We start from the raw sequence: 18,537 nt of genomic DNA on the forward strand, positions 1-18,537 counted from the left end.
CACGGGAAAAGCGCAGGAACAGGCTTTTCTAGGCTACAGTCCAAGGTATGTCTTCCAATGGTGCGACTGCTGTTGGCATCCAAAGATTATTCAATTTAAATAACGCTTGGAGGTAAAAATGACAGCAGTGGTGTAGTCTACGGCGATACGGCTATCACTTATTATTGATATCTACATAGCGCATTGATGTGAATCACACTACTGCTCTCTCATTTAGCTATTTGTGCCTTATGGATTGTGGTTGTTGTGGATGGCTGTTCACAAATCTAAATGTGTATTTGAACCCAATAATAGTTGAATTCAAGAAGTTAGAACTGCCTATCAATCATTGTTTTTGAAACCAGTAGACAGCCAGTGAAAAATGTCCTCTTGCAACAGCTGCATAGTGTGGATCCCAGCCTATGGAAAAAAAGCGGGGCTTTTATTGCTCAATCTAATTCATGCTAATAAATAAAACAAATCCACAGGCCTAATGGACACATGCTCAAACTCGCACACTTTTGACAGACTGAAAGGGGCAATCTGTAGTTGTTACATTTTTGGACAAATACATTTAATATATATATATATATATACACTGCTCAAAAAAATAAAGGGAACACTTAAACAACACAATGTAACTCCAAGTCAATCACACTTCGTTGAAATGAAACTGTCCACTTAGGAAGCAACACTGATTGACAATAAATTTCACATGCTATTGTGCAAATGGAATAGACAACAGGTGGAAATTATAGGCAATAAGCAAGACACCCCCAATAAAGGAGTGGTTCTGCAGGTGGGGACCACAGACCACTTCTCAGTTCCTATGCTTCCTGGCTGATGTTTTGGTCACTTTTGAATGCTGGCGGTGCTTTCACTCTAGTGGTAGCATGAGACGGAGTCTACAACCCACACAAGTGGCTCAGGTAGTGCAGCTCATCCAGGATGGCACATCAATGCGAGCTGTGGCAAGAAGGTTTGCTGTGTCTGTCAGCGTAGTGTCCAGAGCATGGAGGCGCTACCAGGAGACAGGCCAGTACATCAGGAGACGTGGAGGAGGCCGTAGGAGGGCAACAACCCAGCAGCAGGACCGCTACCTCCGCCTTTGTGCAAGGAGGAGCAGGAGGAGCACTGCCAGAGCCCTGCATAATGACCTCCAGCAGGCCACAAATGTGCATGTGTCTGCTCAAACGGTCAGAAACAGACTCCATGAGGGTGGTATGAGGGCCCGACGTCCACAGGTGGGGGTTGTGCTTACAGCCCAACACCGTGCAGGACGTTTGGCATTTGCCAGAGAACACCAAGATTGGCAAATTCGCCACTGGCGCCCTGTGCTCTTCACAGATGAAAGCAGGTTCACACTGAGCACATGACAGACGTGACAGAGTCTGGAGACGCCGTGGAGAACGTTCTGCTGCCTGCAACATCCTCCAGCATGACCGGTTTGGCGGTGGATCAGTCATGGTGTGGGGTGGCATTTCTTTGTGGGGCCGCACAGCCCTCCATGTGCTCGCCAGAGGTAGCGTGACTGCCATTAGGTACCGAGATGAGATCCTCAGACCCCTTGTGAGACCATATGCTGGTGCGGTTGGCCCTGGGTTCCTCCTAATGCAAGACAATGCTAGACCTCATGTGGCTGGAGTGTGTCAGCAGTTCCTGCAAGAGGAAGGCATTGATGCTATGGACTGGCCCGCCCGTTCCCCAGACCTGAATCCAATTGAGCACATCTAGGACATCATGTCTCGCTCCATCCACCAATGCCACGTTGCACCACAGACTGTCCAGGAGTTGGCGGATGCTTTAGTCCAGGTCTGGGAGGAGATCCCTCAGGAGACCATCCGCCACCTCATCAGGAGCATGCCCAGGCGTTGTAGGGAGGCCATACAGGCACGTGGAGGCCACACACACTACTGAGCCTCATTTTGACTTGCTTTAAGGACATTACATCAAAGTTGGATCAGCCTGTAGTGTGGTTTTCCACTTTAATTTTGAGTGTGACTCCAAATCCAGACATCCATGGGTTGATAAATTGGATTTCCATTGATTATTTTTGTGTGATTTTGTTGTCAGCACATTCAACTATGTAAAGAAAAAAGTATTTAATAAGATTATTTCTTTCATTCAGATCTAGGATGTGTTGTTTAAGTGTTCCCTTTATTTTTTTGAGCAGTATATATATATATCCATCCATCCATTGAGTATTGAAGAATATAACTTATAAATGCCTCATGAGCTTAGTTCAACTGTCAAACTATCCAAAATATAAGCTTGTTTTTCTCCAATGTTTGTAAACATTGTAAATGGTAAACAAACACTGTACAGCCTCATAACATGGTTAAAACAATACTTTTGATATCATGGATGATCAGTCCTTAAATCCATAGCTGTCTATTAATCTGACAGTGGTTACATTTCTCCAGGCCCATCCCTCAGCTTTTTACCAAAACAGAGGTGGGGCAACGATTTTGTTAGTGTTTCATCTGTGGATTTGCCCTTTAAACGGCCTATAGCAAATGCAGCATATGGCATTCATTTTTCACATGTAAATAGCACTTTTCAGTAGCACTCAAAGCATGCCATTCCATGAGCGCAGCATTTATTTTACAACTCGAATCAATGACCACAATCAGTCCTCCATGACAACAAAATCATGAACAACAGAGTAGGGCTGGCTAATAAGTCCTTAGTTTTGGGGTGAAAAAAACCAATTTGGCTAATCTATACTTCCATATTTCCAAGTCCTATTCTTGAAGATCAAGGGGTATAACATTTATTGGAATGACTGGAATTCTGATAGACTTTGGTTTTTAATGTAAAGATATAATTTAATCGTATTATTATATGTAGTGGAAAGCAATGGGTTAGAAGAAGCCTACATAAACAACCCATAAAGTAAAATTGAACATCTATATTTAGCCAGCTATGTAAACTTTAACATTGATTTATCCTGCAATAGATGCCGTTCAATTGGTAACATACATTTTTGTCTTCTTCTAATGCCCCTTAATGGGAAAGTAATCTAAAAGTAACAATGTAATCAGATTACGTTACTGAGTTTGGGTAATCCAAAAGTTCTGTTACTGATTACAATTTTGGACAGGTAACTAGTAACTGTAAATGATTACATTTAGAAACTAACGTACCCACCCCTCTGGATAGCCAGGGGCAAACTCCAACACTCAAACATAATTTACAAACGAAGCATTTGTGTGAGTCCGCCAGATCAGAGGCAGTAGAGATGACCAGGGATGTTTACTTGATAAGTGCGTGAATTGGACCAGTTTCCTGTCCTGCTAAGAATTCAAAATGTAACAAGTACTTTTGGGTGTCAAGGAAGAGGTAAAAAGTACATTATTTTCTTTAGGAATGTAGTGAAGTAATAGTAAAAGTAGTCAAAAATAAAAAAAATTGTAAAGTACAGATACCAAAAAAACTACTTAAGTAGTACTTTAAAGTATTTTTACTTAAGTACTTTACACCACTGGGGCAGGGATGTCCCAAGGATCCCTGATAGCACTGACTATTTTTATACATGACCCTAAGTGTGATGGGATGTTGATTGCTTAATTACCTCAGGAACCACACCTCTCTGGAAGCACCTGCTTTCAATATACTTTGCATCCCTAATTTACTTAAGTGTTTCCATTATTTTGGCAGTTACCTGTATATGCCAAGTATAGACCATATATTGTGTTACTTACAGGTTATAGAAAAGAGCAGAAGCTCTGAACTATTCATTCAGACCCCAGTCCTACCTACAGGTTATGGAAAATGGGCTCTTTTAGTATTTGTCCAGTACATTTCTTGAAGGTTAAAGCCCCCACTTCTATGTCAAAGATAATAATACAAAAACACTATAGTAAATACAATTGTAATGTCCACAAAAAAAAATACACAGTATACTACAGTCCGCAAAAATGCTACATAAATACTACAGTATACTACAGTCCAAAAAAGCACTACAGTAATTCATGTAGTATATACTACCGTTTTTTTACTACAGTATTTAAACTATAGTAAACTATAAATATAAAAGAATGTCCGCAAAATCACTACAGTGAATACTACAGTAAAGTCCGCAAAAACACTACAGTGAATACTATAGTATTTACACCATATAATATTTTTTTCATGTGGGTATTTTGGAGTGGGAGAACACATTCATTGTACTGGCCACTGGTTTGGAATGTCCACTGCATACCCCTGGAGTAATGTACATTCCAAAGAAATAGAATTATATAATGGACATTCTCATTCAAGTCAATCTTCCGTGATAGGTGGACTGTTGGCGGTACCCATGAGTGTTCCAGTCAACTTGCCATGGTCTGAGGGGCTTCTAGTAATTCTATTTCAATGGGCCCCTCTACCTTTCCTGTCTCTCAGGAACCACGTGGACCCAGGAGATCGTGGACCTGCTGCTTAACAACGGAGATGCAGAGGTCGCAAGGAGAGCACCCACCTCCATCCGAATCCCCTTCCTGGAGATCCACTCCCCCCCGCCCATCCCCTCTGGTACGTGTGTGTGTGTGTGTGTGTGTGTGTGTGTGTGTGTGTGTGTGTGTGTGTGCTTTCCCATCCTACAAGCTGTTCAGAGCTCAATGTGTATCATTGTAGCAGACCTGGGTCAAATACCTATTTTCAAATACTTCTTGCAATACGTTTGCTTGAGTCTGCCTGGAGTGCCAGATGGGCAGGGTTTGCATTTTTGGGAAGTTTCTATTAGTTTATTAAGCCAGTCAAGCTCAAATAGGCACAGATAAAGTATTTATAGGCACAGATAAAGTATTTATAGGCAGAGATAAAGTATTTATTTTTTCTTCCTACTTAGCTCAAATGCATCTCGTAACTCTGGTCCGCAGTGCAGTGCCATATTATGTGTACCCCACAGCTCACAAACCCAATTCCTGGAGGAATGTTTGGCCGCTGGTCTTAATAACAAACCGCTTCCTCTACCTTAATCAGAGTCAATGAGTTATTAACCCACAAACATCTCCCCCCAGTGTGTGTGTGTGTGTGTGTGCGTGTGCGTGTGCGTGTGCGTGTGTGCGTGTTTGTGTGTGCGTGTGTGTGTTGTAAAAAGCAAGTACAGAGAACAAGGCCAAAATCACTTGTGCTGTGATTGCTACTTCTTAAGGAAAGTTAACCTCTGAATCTTTATTGAGTGTGCAACAGTGTTTTATGATGCACGACGGCTGACGCAACAAATATGAAGTTTACTTTATTGTTCATGGTCGAGAGGAAATATGCCTTTTTCTTTTTATCCACACACACACACACACACACACACACACACACACACACACACACACACACACACACACACACACACACACACACACACACACACACACACACACACACACACACAAAATGTTGTATTAGGCCTTGTATTGGTGGATGATTTTGTAGTATACTGTATCTGTCCCATTGTGGCATCTGTGACAGCATAGGCAGCAACATTGAGGCTATATCCATTTTGAAGTTGTCAATTTCCTTCTTCTTTTGTGTTAAAAAAAAAATAAAGCTTATAAGCCAAAGCCAACTCCTCCTTTGGTCGTCTCTCCTTCCAGTTCTCTGCTGCCAATGACTGGAACGAACTACAAAAATCTCTGAAACTGGAAACACTTATCTCCCTCACTAGCTTTAAGCACCAGCTGTCAGAGCAGCTCACAGATCACTGCACCTGTACATAGCCCATCTATAATTTAGCCCAAACTACTACCTCTTCCCCTACTGTATTTATTTATTTTATTTATTTTGCTCCTTTGCACCATATTATTTATATTTTATCTTTGAACTTTGTTCAAACTACAAATCTACCATTCCAGTGTTTTTCTTGCTATACTTTATTTACTTTGCCACCATGGCATTTTTTTGCCTTTACCTCCCTTATCTCACATCATTTGCTCACATTGTATATAGTCTTTTTTTTTTTTTCTACTGCATCATTGATTGTATGTTGTTTTACTCCATGTGTAACTCTGTGTTTTTGTATGTTGTCGAACTGCTTTGCTTTATCTTGGCCAGGTCGCAATTGTAAATGAGAACTTGTTCTCAACTTGCCTACCTGGTTAAATAAAGGTGAAATAAATAAATAAATAAATAAAAATAAGGGTAATTTAACGCCACCTGCAGTGCTGGTGTCCTGAACCAAATATTGTTTCGTTCTAGTATTTTGGCCACTAAATGGCAGTGATACAGATTAAATCCATTTACAAACCAGGCAACCCAATTTGAAGAAGAAGCAATTGCGCTGATCATTGGCTGATCGCTCCCAACTCATCGGAATCCCCACCCAGTTGAGAACTTTGGCAAAAATGTATTATATCCAACTAGAGACCTCTATGGTCATTCTTAGATTGAGGTGGCTTTTGGGAATGGCATTTTGGGGAGAAAAAAATCTAAACATTTCTTGATTTCAATGTCTTTGGGTAAATCTTCTCATTTTAAATCAACTAATAAGGCAGCTTAATAACTTTTTGATTAGTAACACCAATGACACATTTTAGGTAAACTAAGGATTTTTTTTTAAATGGAGGCCCCAGATGCTCAAATATAAGGTCCTTAATTTCTAATGACATATGATTGATAATTTGGCTCACAATTTGATTTCCCTTCATTTAAATAGAGTAGCACCATTGACACTTTTAGACACACCAAATTATCAAACAGAATACTGAAATTTGTGACATATTAAGATTATTATATATATATAAAAAATATATATATATACATAAAATATATATATACATTGGGGAGAACAAGTATTTGATACACTGCTGATTTTGCAGGTTTTCCTACTTACAAAGCATGTAGAGGTCTGTAATTTTTATCATAGGTACACTTCAACTGTGAGAGACGGAATCTAAAACAAAAATCCAGAAAATCACATTGTATGATTTTTAAGTAATGAATTTGCATTTTATTGCATGACATAAGTATTTGATACATCAAAACTATGAAATAACACATATGGAATCATGTAGTAACCAAAATACAAATCAAAATATATATTTTTTATTTTAGATTTTTGAAAGTAGCCACCCTTTGCTTTGATGACAGCTTTCTTCGTATATATTTCGTATATATTTTTTATATTTTTAACCTCAATTTCAACATACTCTTCTGCAACCCGCCTCACCAAATGTGGTATGGATCTGCTATTTTCTATACTTTAGAATCGGAACCCCCAACAGAAGCTAGCCTGCTAACTAGCTACTAGCTAGTAGTCAGTTAGCCACTGGTAGCGGTCATCAGCTAACCTTAGCCCGGTCAACTCCTGCCAGTCTGCACAGCGCGATTCAACCCAGAGCATACCAGACTGCATACCAGACTGCTCCAGATGATCACTCGGCTACGCATGCCTCTCCCTAATGTCAATATGCCTTGTCCATTGCTGTTTTGGTTAGTGATTATTGTCTTATTTCACTGTAGAGCCTCCAGCCCTGTTCAGTATTCCTTAGCTAGCCCTTTTGTTCCACCTCCCACACATGCGTTGACCTCACCTGGATTAAATGGTGTCTCTAGGGTGTCTCTAGAGACAAAACCTCTCTCATCATCCTTCAATGCCTAGGTTTACCTCCACTGTATTCACATCCTACCGTACCCTTGTCTTTACATTATGCCTTGAATCTATTCTTCCGCACCCAGAAACCTGCTCCTATTACTCTCAGTTCTGAACGCACTAGACAACCAGTTCTTATAGCCTTTAGCCGTACCCTTATCCTACTCCTCCTGTGTTCCTCTGGTGATGTAGAGGTTAATCCAGGCCCTGCAGCGCCTAGCTCCACTCCCATTCCCCAGGCGCTCTCATTTGTTGACTTCTGTAACCGTAAAAGCCTTGGTTTCATGCATGTTAACATTAGAAGCCTCCTCCCTAAGTTTGCTTTATTCACTGCTTTAGCACACTCTCCCAACCCTGATGTCCTAGTTGTGTCTGAATCCTGGCTTAGGAAGGCCACCAAAAATCCTGACATTTCCATCCCTAACTATAACATTTTCCGACAAGATAGAACTGCCGAAGGGGGTGGAGTTGCAATCTACTGCAGAGATAGCCTGCAGAGTTCTGTCATACTATCCAGGTCTGTGCCCCAAAAATTTGAGCGTCTATTTCTAAAAATCCACCTTTCCAGAAACAAGTCTCTTACCGTTGCCGCTTGTTATAGACCACCTTCAGCCCCCAGCTATGCCCTGGACACCATAGGTGAACTGATTGCCCCCATCTATCTTCAGAGCTCGTACTGTTAGGTGACCTAAACTGGGACATGCTTAACAACCCGGCCGTCCTACAATCTAAGCTAAATGCCCTCAATCTCACACAAATTATCAATGAACCTACCAGGTACAACCCCAAATCCGTAAACCCAGGCACCATCATAGATATCATCCTGACCAACCGGCCCTCTAAATACACCTCTGCTGTCTTCAACCAGGATCTCAGCGGTCACTGCCTCATTGCCTGCGTCCGTAATGGGTCCGCGGTCATACGACCACCTCTCATCACTGTCAAACGCTCACTAAAACACTTCAGCGAGCAGGCCTTTCTAATTGACCTGGCCCGGGTATCCTGGAAAGATATTGACCTCATTCCATCAGTCGAGGATGCCTGGTTATTCTTTAAAAGTGATTTCCTCACCATCTTAAATAAGCATGCCCCATTTAAAAAATCTGGACCCTCTCTTTCTAAAATTATCCACCGCAATTGTTGCAACCCCTATTACTAGCCTGTTCAACCTCTCTTTCATATCGTCTGAGATCCCCAAAGATTGGAAAGCTGCCGCGTTAATCCCCCTCTTCAAAGGGGGAGACACTCTAGACCCAAACTGTTACAGACCTATATCTATCCTACCCTGCCTTTCTAAGGTCTTCGAAAGCCAAGTTAACAAACAGACCACCGACCATTTCGAATCCCACCGTACCTTCTCCGCTATACAATCTGGTTTCCGAGCTGGTCATGGGTGCACCTCAGCCACGCTCAAGGTCCTAAATGATATCATAACCACCATCAATAAAAGACAATACTGTGCAGCCGTATTCATCGACCTGGCTAAGGCTTTCGACTCTGTCAATCACCACATTCTTATCGGCAGACTCAACAGCCTTGGTTTCTCAAATGACTGCCTCGCCTGGTTCACCAACTACTTCTCAGACAGAGTTCAGTGTGTCAAATCGGAGGGCCTGTTGTCCGGACCTCTGGCAGTCTCTATGGGGGTGCCACAGGGTTCAATTCTTGGGCCGACTCTTTTCTCTCTATACATCAATGATGTCGCTCTTGCTGCTGGTGATTCTCTGATCCACCTCTACATAGACGACACCATTCTGTATACTTCTGGCCCTTCTTTGGACACTGTGTTAACTGACCTCCAGACGAGCTTCAATGCCATACAACTCTCCTTCCATGGCCTCCAACTGCTCTTAAATGCAAGTAAAACTAAATGCATGCTCTTCAACCGATCGCTGCCCGCACCAGCCCGCCCGTCCAGTATCACTACTCTGGACGGTTCTGACTTAGACTATGTGGACAACTACAAATACCTAGGTGTCTGGTTAGACTGTAAACTCTCCTTCCAGACTCACATTTAGCATCTCCAATCCAAAAATAAATATAGAATCGGCTTCCTATTTTGCAACAAAGCATCCTTCACTCATGCTGCCAGACATACCCTCTTAAAACTGACTATCCTACCAATCCTTGACTTTGGCGATGTCATTTACAAAATAGCCTCCAACACTCTACTCAGTACAGTGGGCAGCTGGGAGGAGGTGCTCTTGTTCTCCATGGACTTTACAGTGTCCCAAAACTTTTTGGAGTTAGAGCTACAGGATGCAAATTTCTGTTTGAAAAATCTAGCCTTTGCTTTCCTGACTGACTGCGTGTATTGGTTCCTGACTTCCCTGAACAGTTGCATATCACGGGGACGATTCGATGCTATTGCAGTCCACCACAGGATGTTTTTGTGGTGGTCGAGGGCAGTCAGGTCTGGAGTGAAACAAGGGCTATATCTGTTCTTAGTTCTACATTTTTTGAAAGGGGCATGCTTATTTTAGATGGTGAGGAAATGACTTTTAAAGAACGACCAGGCATCCTCGACTGACGGGATGAGGTCAATATCCTTCCAGGATTCCCGGGCCAGGTCGATTAGAAAGGCCTGCTCGCAGAAGTGTTTTAGGGAGCGTTTGACAGTGATGAGGGTTGGTCGTTTGACCGTGGACCCATAGCGTATGCAGGCAATGAAGCAGTGATCGCTGAGATCCTGATTGAAAACAGCAGAGGTGTATTTGGAGGGCAAGTTGGTCATAATAATATCTATGAGGGTGCCCATGTTTACGGATTTAGGGTTGTACCTGGTGGGTTCCTTGATAATTTGTGTGAGATTGAGGGCATCTAGCTTAGCTTGTAGGACTGCTGGGGTGTTAAGCATACCCCAGTTTAGGTCACCTAACAGTACGAATTCTGAAAATAGATGAGGGGCAATCAATTCACATATGGTGTCCCGGGCACAGCTGGGAGCTGAGGGGGGTCTATAACAGGCAGCAACAGTGAGAGACTTATTTCTGGAGAGATTCATTTTTTTTATTAGACGCTTGAACTGTTTGTGCACAGACCTGGAAAGTATGACAGAACTTTGCAAGCTATCTTTGCAGTAGATTGCAACTCCTCCCCCTTTGGCAGTTCTATCTTGATGGAAAATGTTGTAGTTGGGGATGGAAATCTCAGAATATTTGGTGGCCTTCCTAAACCAGGATTCAGACATGGCAAGGACATCAGGGTTGGCTGAGTGTGCTAAAGCAGTGAGTAAAACTAACTTAGGGAGGAGGCTTCTGATGTTAACATGCATGAAACCAAGGCTTTTTCGGTTACAGAAGTCAACAAATGAGAGTGCCTGGGGACACGCAGGGCCTGGGTTAACCTCTACAACACCCGAGGACCAGAGGAGGAGTAGGATAAGGGTACGGCTTTAGGCTATCAAAACTGGTCGTCTAGAGTGTTGGGGACAGAGAATAAAAGGAGCAGATTTCTGGGCGTGGTAGAATAGATTCAGGGCATAATATACAGACAGGGGTATGGTGGAGTGCGGGTACAGTGGAGGAAACCCAGGCATTTTGTGATGATAAGAGAGGTTGCATCTCTGGACGTACTAGTTATGCTGGGTGAGGTCACCGCATGTGTGGGAGGTGGGACAAAGGAGGTATCTGAGGCATGTTGAGTGGGACTGGGGGCTCCGCAGTAAACTCAAACAATGATAACTATCCTAAACAACAATATACAAGGCATTATGACATTTGAGAGAGACATAAAGCGAGGCATAAAGCAATCACAGGTGTTGATTGGGAGAGCTAGCTAAGACAACAATGGGTAAGACAACAACAGCTACTCAGCTAAGACAACAACAACAGGGAAAATAGCGATGAATGGGCAGAGAGGGTCAGTTAACCACACACAGGGTCTGAGTTCGAGGCTGGGGCCGACAGATAAACAAAAAATAAACAGAATGGAGTACCGTGATTAATGAACAGTCCAGCAGGCATCAGCTATGTAGCCAGGTGATCATAGGGTCCAGTGAACAGCAATAGATGAAACAGGGAAGCCGCTGGGTAGTCGTTACTACCTAGCAAGCGGGAGACACAGAGTTTAAAGTTAGCAGGCCGGGGCTAGTAGAAGCGCCTTTTCTGATGTCCGGCAAAGGTCGGTTGGGGGCACAGCGGATGGAGTTACGTCGGCAGACCAGTCGTGGTGGTGGAACGGCGGGGCTTCGTGTCGACAAAGGTCCAGGCCAGTTGGTGAAAAAGGTATTGTGGTTGTAGTAATTTCGTTTGCTAGCCGGGAGATGCACCTGGCTCACGGCTAGCTGGTGCTAGCTTCGGGGCAGGGGGATTAGCCACTATAGCCACTCGGTAGCAGCTAGCTAGCAGTGATGATCCGATGCAAAGGTCCAGAGTTTACAGCAAGGATCCGGTGGAGTAGTGGAATTCTAGCCGTGTTGGGGAAGAGTCCGGGAAGAGTCCTGGAGGCATCAGCTGTGTAGCCGAGTGATCACTGAGCGGGCCGGGAGGTGGGCCTGGCTCATAGCTAGCTTCGGGGCTGGGCCACTCTGTGGCAGCTAGCTAGCTGTGATGATCAGGAGTAATGGTCCAGGGCTTACAGCAGGAATCAGTAGTGGAGAAAACTGTCCGATACTGGCAGGCTGGTAAGTTGAATAAAGTGTCTGGTGTCTGTGCCGAAGGTAAGCAGTGGCTGCAGTGGCTGGCAATGACGAAATAGCTAGTAGCTAATTAGCTGGTTAGCTCGTGATGGCTAGCTGCTGATGGAGGTTCTGGCTAAAACGTCTAAAAATAGCGGATCCGTATCAAATTGGGTGAGGCGGGTTACCGGAAGGTATATTTAATTTAAAAATGGAAAAGAGATTGAAAATAAATTGAAATATATACAAGAAAAGACAAAAAATACTAAATGTACAGGGGAGAACGACAAACCACGTCTGCACTGCTACGCCATCTTGCAGTCTATCACAGTGCCATCCATTTTGTCACCAAAGCCCCATATACTACCCACCGCTGCGACCTGTATGCTCTTGTTGGCTGGCCCTCGCTACATATTGGTCACCAAACCCACTGGCTACAGGTCATCTATAAGTCTTTGCTAGGTAAAGTCCCGCCTTACCTCAGCTCACTGGTCACCATAGCAGCACCCACCCGTAGCACGCTCTCCAGCAGGTATATTTCACTGGTCATCCCCAAAGCCAACTCCTCATTTGGCCGCCTTTCCTTCCAGTTCTCTGCTGCCAATGACTGGAACGAATTGCAAAAATCCTTGAGGCTGGAGACTCATATCTCCCTCACTAACTGTAAGCATCAGCTGTCAGAGCAGCTCACAGATCATTGCACATGTACATAGCCCATCTGTAAATAGCCCATCCAACTACCTCATCCCATATTGTTATTTATTTTTTTGCTTCTTTGCACCCCAGTATCTCTACTTGCACATTCATCTTCTGCACATCTATCACTCCAGTGTTTAATTGCTAAATTGTAATTACTTCGCAACTATGGCCTATTTATTGCCTTACCTCCCTAATCTTACCTCATTTGCACACACTGTATATAGATTTTTTCCATTGTGTTATTGTGTAACTCTGTGTTGTTGTTTGTGTCGCACTGCTTTGCTTCATCTTGGCCAGGTCGCAGTTGTAAATGAGAACTTGTTCTCAACTGGCCTACCTGGTTAAATAAAGGTGAAATAAAAAACTTTCCTTCCGAAAATTCAAGATAGTAACAAAGGTCTTTCACTGGAAATTGACAAGAAATCGTCTGAACTCCGTTCTTCCATTTCCTCGTGAATTATCTCCTTTTGAGAACGACTGAGGCTGAGTTACGCATTATCACCGTTGAAGATACCGTCACTCGACATGACCATGTTATGAAACAGCTGCAGAAGGACAATGCCTATCTCAAAAACAAGGAAGACCAGATGGAGAACCAGAGCAGACGTAGCAATATCCGTGTGGTGGGATTGAAAGAGGACAGCGAGGGCCGTGACCCGGTCCGTTTCTTCACTCAATGGATCCCTGATGTGCTAGGCATAGTCACTTAATAATGTTTGAATATCATGCATTATTCATCTCATATGTATATACTGTAATCTTTACTATTCTATGGTATCTTAATCACTTAATGTTTACATATCTGGCATTACTCATCTCATATGTATATACTGTATTCTATACTATTCTACTGTAGCTTAATCCATTCCACTCTGACATCGCTCGTCCACATGTATATAGTCTTAATTTATTCCTACTTAGATTGGTGTATATTGGGTATATGTTGTGTAATTTGTTAGATATTACTGCACTGTCGGAGCTAGAAGCACAAGCATTTCGTTACACCCGCAATAACATCTGCTAATCACGTGTATGTGACCAATAAAATTTGATTTGATTTGATTTAACCAACTTCACCAAGCCGCTGGAAATCGAACGCACCCACAGAACCTAAACACCAAAACCCATGCCAGATGAGCCCCTATAGGCCATCCTGATCAGGTTCCTCTGTTTCCAGGACAGGGAGAAGAGCCAAAGGGGACATCACCATCGGTGGCAAGAGGGTCAGCCTTTTCCCGGATATGAGCGCGGATCTCGCTAGACGTCGCAAGCAGTTCAGACCTGCCCCCAAAGCACTGAAGGAGAAGAACATCACCGGCTACCTCATCCACCCTGCGCGGATGAAAGTTCAGTACAAAGGCCGAAGCCATCTCTTCGACACACCGTCAGAAGTGTTCACTTTTATCAAAGAACTGATTCACAAAGGGCTATCCGTGGTATAAGACGCAGTTTATTGTTTTTTTCTTGTTTGTGCTGTCCTGGGACTGACCTGCTGATGTCTACTTGGAACTTGGATCCGTTTACCCCGTGATTCGGTCGCTACAGTTGATTTGGACATTTTCAACTAACAGTTTTTTTTCCCGTGTTGAATTTTACTACATTTACAGAAGATTGTATCTTAGTTTTGTCAATATCCACTTGGCGAAGCAAATTAGTAGGCTTAGTCCCATTGATTTTTCCCCATGTTTTTTTTCCCCTTTGCTGAGTTTTACTACATTTACAGAAGAGTGTACCTTGGTTTTGTCAATATCCACTGGGCGAAGCAAATTAGTAGGCATAGTCCCATTGCTTTCCCCCCCCATTTATGTTTCTCCTCTCCTGAAAAGAGACTTAAGCAGCCCTTACCGTGGGCAGTAAATATTCAGCCATAAATGTCTATTCACAACGTTTGTTTTCAACTTAGAGAGCTCGTAGGTTTTAGTTTACGCCAAGGTTTAGCTAGTAAGAGCAAGATGGAAAGCGAGCAACAACTTATCTCTACAAGTGTTTTCATGTTTGATTTTTGGGATCATAGTTTAGTCCGACAATCGGGTGGGTGGGGTTTATGTTTTTTTTCTATGTTTAATGTTGTTTCCTTCCAAAAGGTACACATAGGTCACTTCAGTGTTCAAACTAAAGTTGAAACATCACCTGACAATTTTCATATGAGTGACTACCATTCGGTTATATATTTGAAACCCAACCCATGCTTAATCCACATTCAACGTAAAAGGTCTTAACAGCCCGGTTAAGAGGAAAATAGTCTATACATACCTTAAGAAATTAAAGGCTGTAAGAAACATATCTTACAGCCAGTGAACACAAGAAATTGAAGAGGGAATGGGTAGGACACGTTTTCGCGTCCTCTTTTAACGCCAAAGCAAGAGGAACTGCAATTTTGATAAGTAGACACATCCCCTTCTGCGTCAACAACACCATCTCTGATCCCTCGGGCAGGTTTGTTTTGGTGCAGGGGCATATGTTTTCAGAGTCTTGGACCCTATTGAATATTTATGCTCCTAACTTCGATGACCATATGTTTATACAAAATGTCTTCCTTCAGGCTGCTCAAGCACCACCAGGATGACTACTGGCAGGAGAAGATTAACATGTTTTGTTTAGATACAGTCCTTGATGGGTCCTCTGATAAACCCTCCCTTCTTACCAAAGCCGCCAAGCTCACCATGTCATTCATGAAGGATCTCAATTTACTGGATAGCGACTACTCTTTTATTCACACCCACACGACACACACACACACACGCATTGATCATGTTTTGCTATCAACCCAATTGTTTCATGGAGTGTAAGATACCGATTATCTCCCCAGATTGCTTAGTGACCATTCTCTTCTGGTATTATAAATCTCCATTCCTACCGAGATAAATGGAACTAAATTCTGCACTCCTAAAGCAACCTGAATTTTGTGCATTCATCAAAGAGCAGATCAATATTTTGACTTTGACAAACAAACCCTCCGCTCCTGACAGTTTCATTCTTTGGGACACATTGAAAGCCTATCTGAGGGGACAGATCATTTCCTATACTAAAGGGCTGAAGAGAAAACACGGTGCCGAACTGAGTGCCCTTGAATCTGAAATCTCTGAGCTAGAGAAAACCTACCAGAGGCCTGACTAAAGATCAATACAGGCTTTTGGTCAATAAAATGAAATATAATATTCTGAACACATATCAAGCTGAGAGGGCCATCACTAAATCAAAACAGCGTTACTATGAGCTTGGAGAGAAACCACACAAAGTAGCAGAGGAAAGTAAGAGGACAATTAATGCTATAGAAACTCTTACTAATGAGATACCTTTTGACACTTTTCTCTCCTCTCTCAACCTCCCATGCCTGTCAAAGGAAGACAGAGAGAGCCTGAGTGAACAGTTCTCAGTTCCTGAATTGTTGGAGGCCATTAAATCCTTACCTTCTAATAATTCTCCTGGGGAGGATGGCTTCCCTCCAGAGTTCTATAAAGAATTTAGGGAGCTGTTGGTCCCCTACCTTATGGAGGTACTTAAAAAAGCCGGGGAGGACAACTGCTTTCCAGAGTCTTTCTCTCAAGCGGTGACTACAGTAATTCACAAGAAAAGGAAAAACATTCTAAAGTGTGCCTCCTATAGACCAATCTCTCTCCTTAACACAGACTGTAAACTGGTCACCAAGATGCTATCTAAGAGACTGGAGTCATGTCTCCCCCTGTTGGTCAACCCAGATCAGACTGGCTTCATAATTAATAGATTGTCCTCCAATAATCCCAGAAGGTTCTTTGATATAATTCACCTTGCTAACAAAAACAAAGTACCTAGTGTCACAGTCTCCCTCAACGCCGAAAAGGCCTTTGATAGGATTGAATGGCCATATCTCTTTTGCGTCTTGGAAAAGTTTGGTTTAGGCACCGTGTTTGTACATTTGATAAAATCACTACAAATCTCCTTAAACTAGAATTGCTACCAATGGGATTACTTCCTCCTCTTTCTCTCTCTATAGGGGGAACAGTCAAGGTTGCCCAATTAGCCCCCACCTTTGCACCCTTGCCATCAACACCATTGGCTGAGGCCATTATAATGTGCCTTGACATACATGGCTTTGAGGTGGGCCACCATACCCATAAATTATCACTCTTTGTGGACGACCTTATCTTATTTCTAACGAATCCAGAACATTCCCTCTCTCACTTACATAACCTATTACAGTATTATAGTTCTTTCTCTGGATATAAGGTCAATTTGATCAAAGCAAAATCTTACCGTTGTCTGTCTTTGATCATCATACCATCAAGCATAAGTTTCCTTTTAGATGGTCGCCTATGGGCTTCACATATTTGGGCATGATGGTGGATGGTAACCTGAACAACCTCTATAAACTCAATCTGGTCAGCTTGTTGCAAAAGGTGGAGGGTGACCTGTGCAAATGGATGGACTTGCCTCTCACTCTACTGGGTAGAATTAATGTAATTAAAATGAATGTCTTACCTAGATTTCAATATTTGTTGCAATCTCTCCCCATCCCTGTGCCCGCAGCATTCTTTTTCTCTCTCGACAAGCTGATCAGACATTTTATATGGCACGGCAAAACCCCTAGGGTTAGACTGGACAAACTGACCCTTGATTACGGTCAAGGGGGCTTAAACCTCCCCAATTTCAGAATGTATTACTGGGCTGCACAGTCTAGATTTCTGGCTCAGAGGTTTGACAATGGTCCTTCTCCCTCATGGTTGAACATTGAAAAGTTTGAGGTAAATGAGGACTCTGGGGCAGAATTATTTTACAAATGGGAGAGGAAATCTATAAAAACCACCACAGACAACCCTTTAATGATTAATTCTGTCCTGGCATGGTGCAAACTTCAGACGAGAGGGATTTCTTTCCCCTAAAACCCCTCTATGGAACAATATATTGATTTCTATGTTTTTCCAGAATAGTAACTTTAGACCATGGTCTGATAAGGGTATTACTCTTCTGGAACATTGTTATGAGGAGGGAATTCTTATGTCCTTCGAACAGCTGAAACAGAAATACCACTTGTCTAACAAGGACTTCATTAGTTACCTACAACTACAACATTTTATTAGGGTGAATCTCAAGGGACAATGGAACCTACCTAAGATGTCACCTATTGAACAACTTTGCCATGCAGACCAACCACTGTTCAAGACCATTTCTCGTGTTTACGATGCTCTTATGTCAGGACTACCACTGCCTGAGCTAATTAAAACCTGATTTAGATGGGGAAAAGATCTGGGTATTAATCTTGATGAGGGACTATGGAGTGACCTATGCAGGGATGGTGTTACTTTCCCAATGAACTCCAGATACAGACTGATCCAGTTTAATTTCCTTCATCAGCTCTATATCACCCCATCTAGACTGCACAAGTTCAACCCTGATATCTCCTCCCTATGTTTTAGATGTGGCTCAGATGACGGAACATTCATCCATTCCACTTGCAGTGTTCAAAACTACACAGTTTCTGGCAAGGGGTCTGCGATACCACATCCTCAATTCATGGGGCTGCATTCCCTTTAGACCCGGAGGTCTGTCTACTGGGTAACTTGACTAATTCCAATCTTAGGCAAAGCCATACTATAAAGCTAACAGAAATATTGCTAGCGATTGCCAAGAAATGTATTGCCTTGAAATGGAAATCTGATTCCCCTCTTATAGTTGCAATGCGGCTAACGGAAGTTAA

The 18,537-nt window shown here is 42.8% G+C and overlaps 1 protein-coding gene across 1 annotated transcript in view; it reads left to right on the plus strand.

The window, feature by feature from the left end:
• Window positions 1-18,537, plus strand: part of sult1st6 (sulfotransferase family 1, cytosolic sulfotransferase 6) — a 63,120-nt gene that overhangs the window by 3,981 nt on the left and 40,602 nt on the right. The window contains exon 2 of the mRNA XM_014158566.2: window positions 4,366-4,494. Within this exon, the coding sequence (XP_014014041.1) occupies window positions 4,366-4,494 (129 nt within the window). The remainder of the gene's footprint in view (window positions 1-4,365; window positions 4,495-18,537) is intronic.

This window comes from Salmo salar, chromosome ssa19 (genome assembly GCF_905237065.1).
Source record: "Salmo salar chromosome ssa19, Ssal_v3.1, whole genome shotgun sequence".
Taxonomy (NCBI): Eukaryota; Metazoa; Chordata; class Actinopteri; order Salmoniformes; family Salmonidae; genus Salmo; species Salmo salar.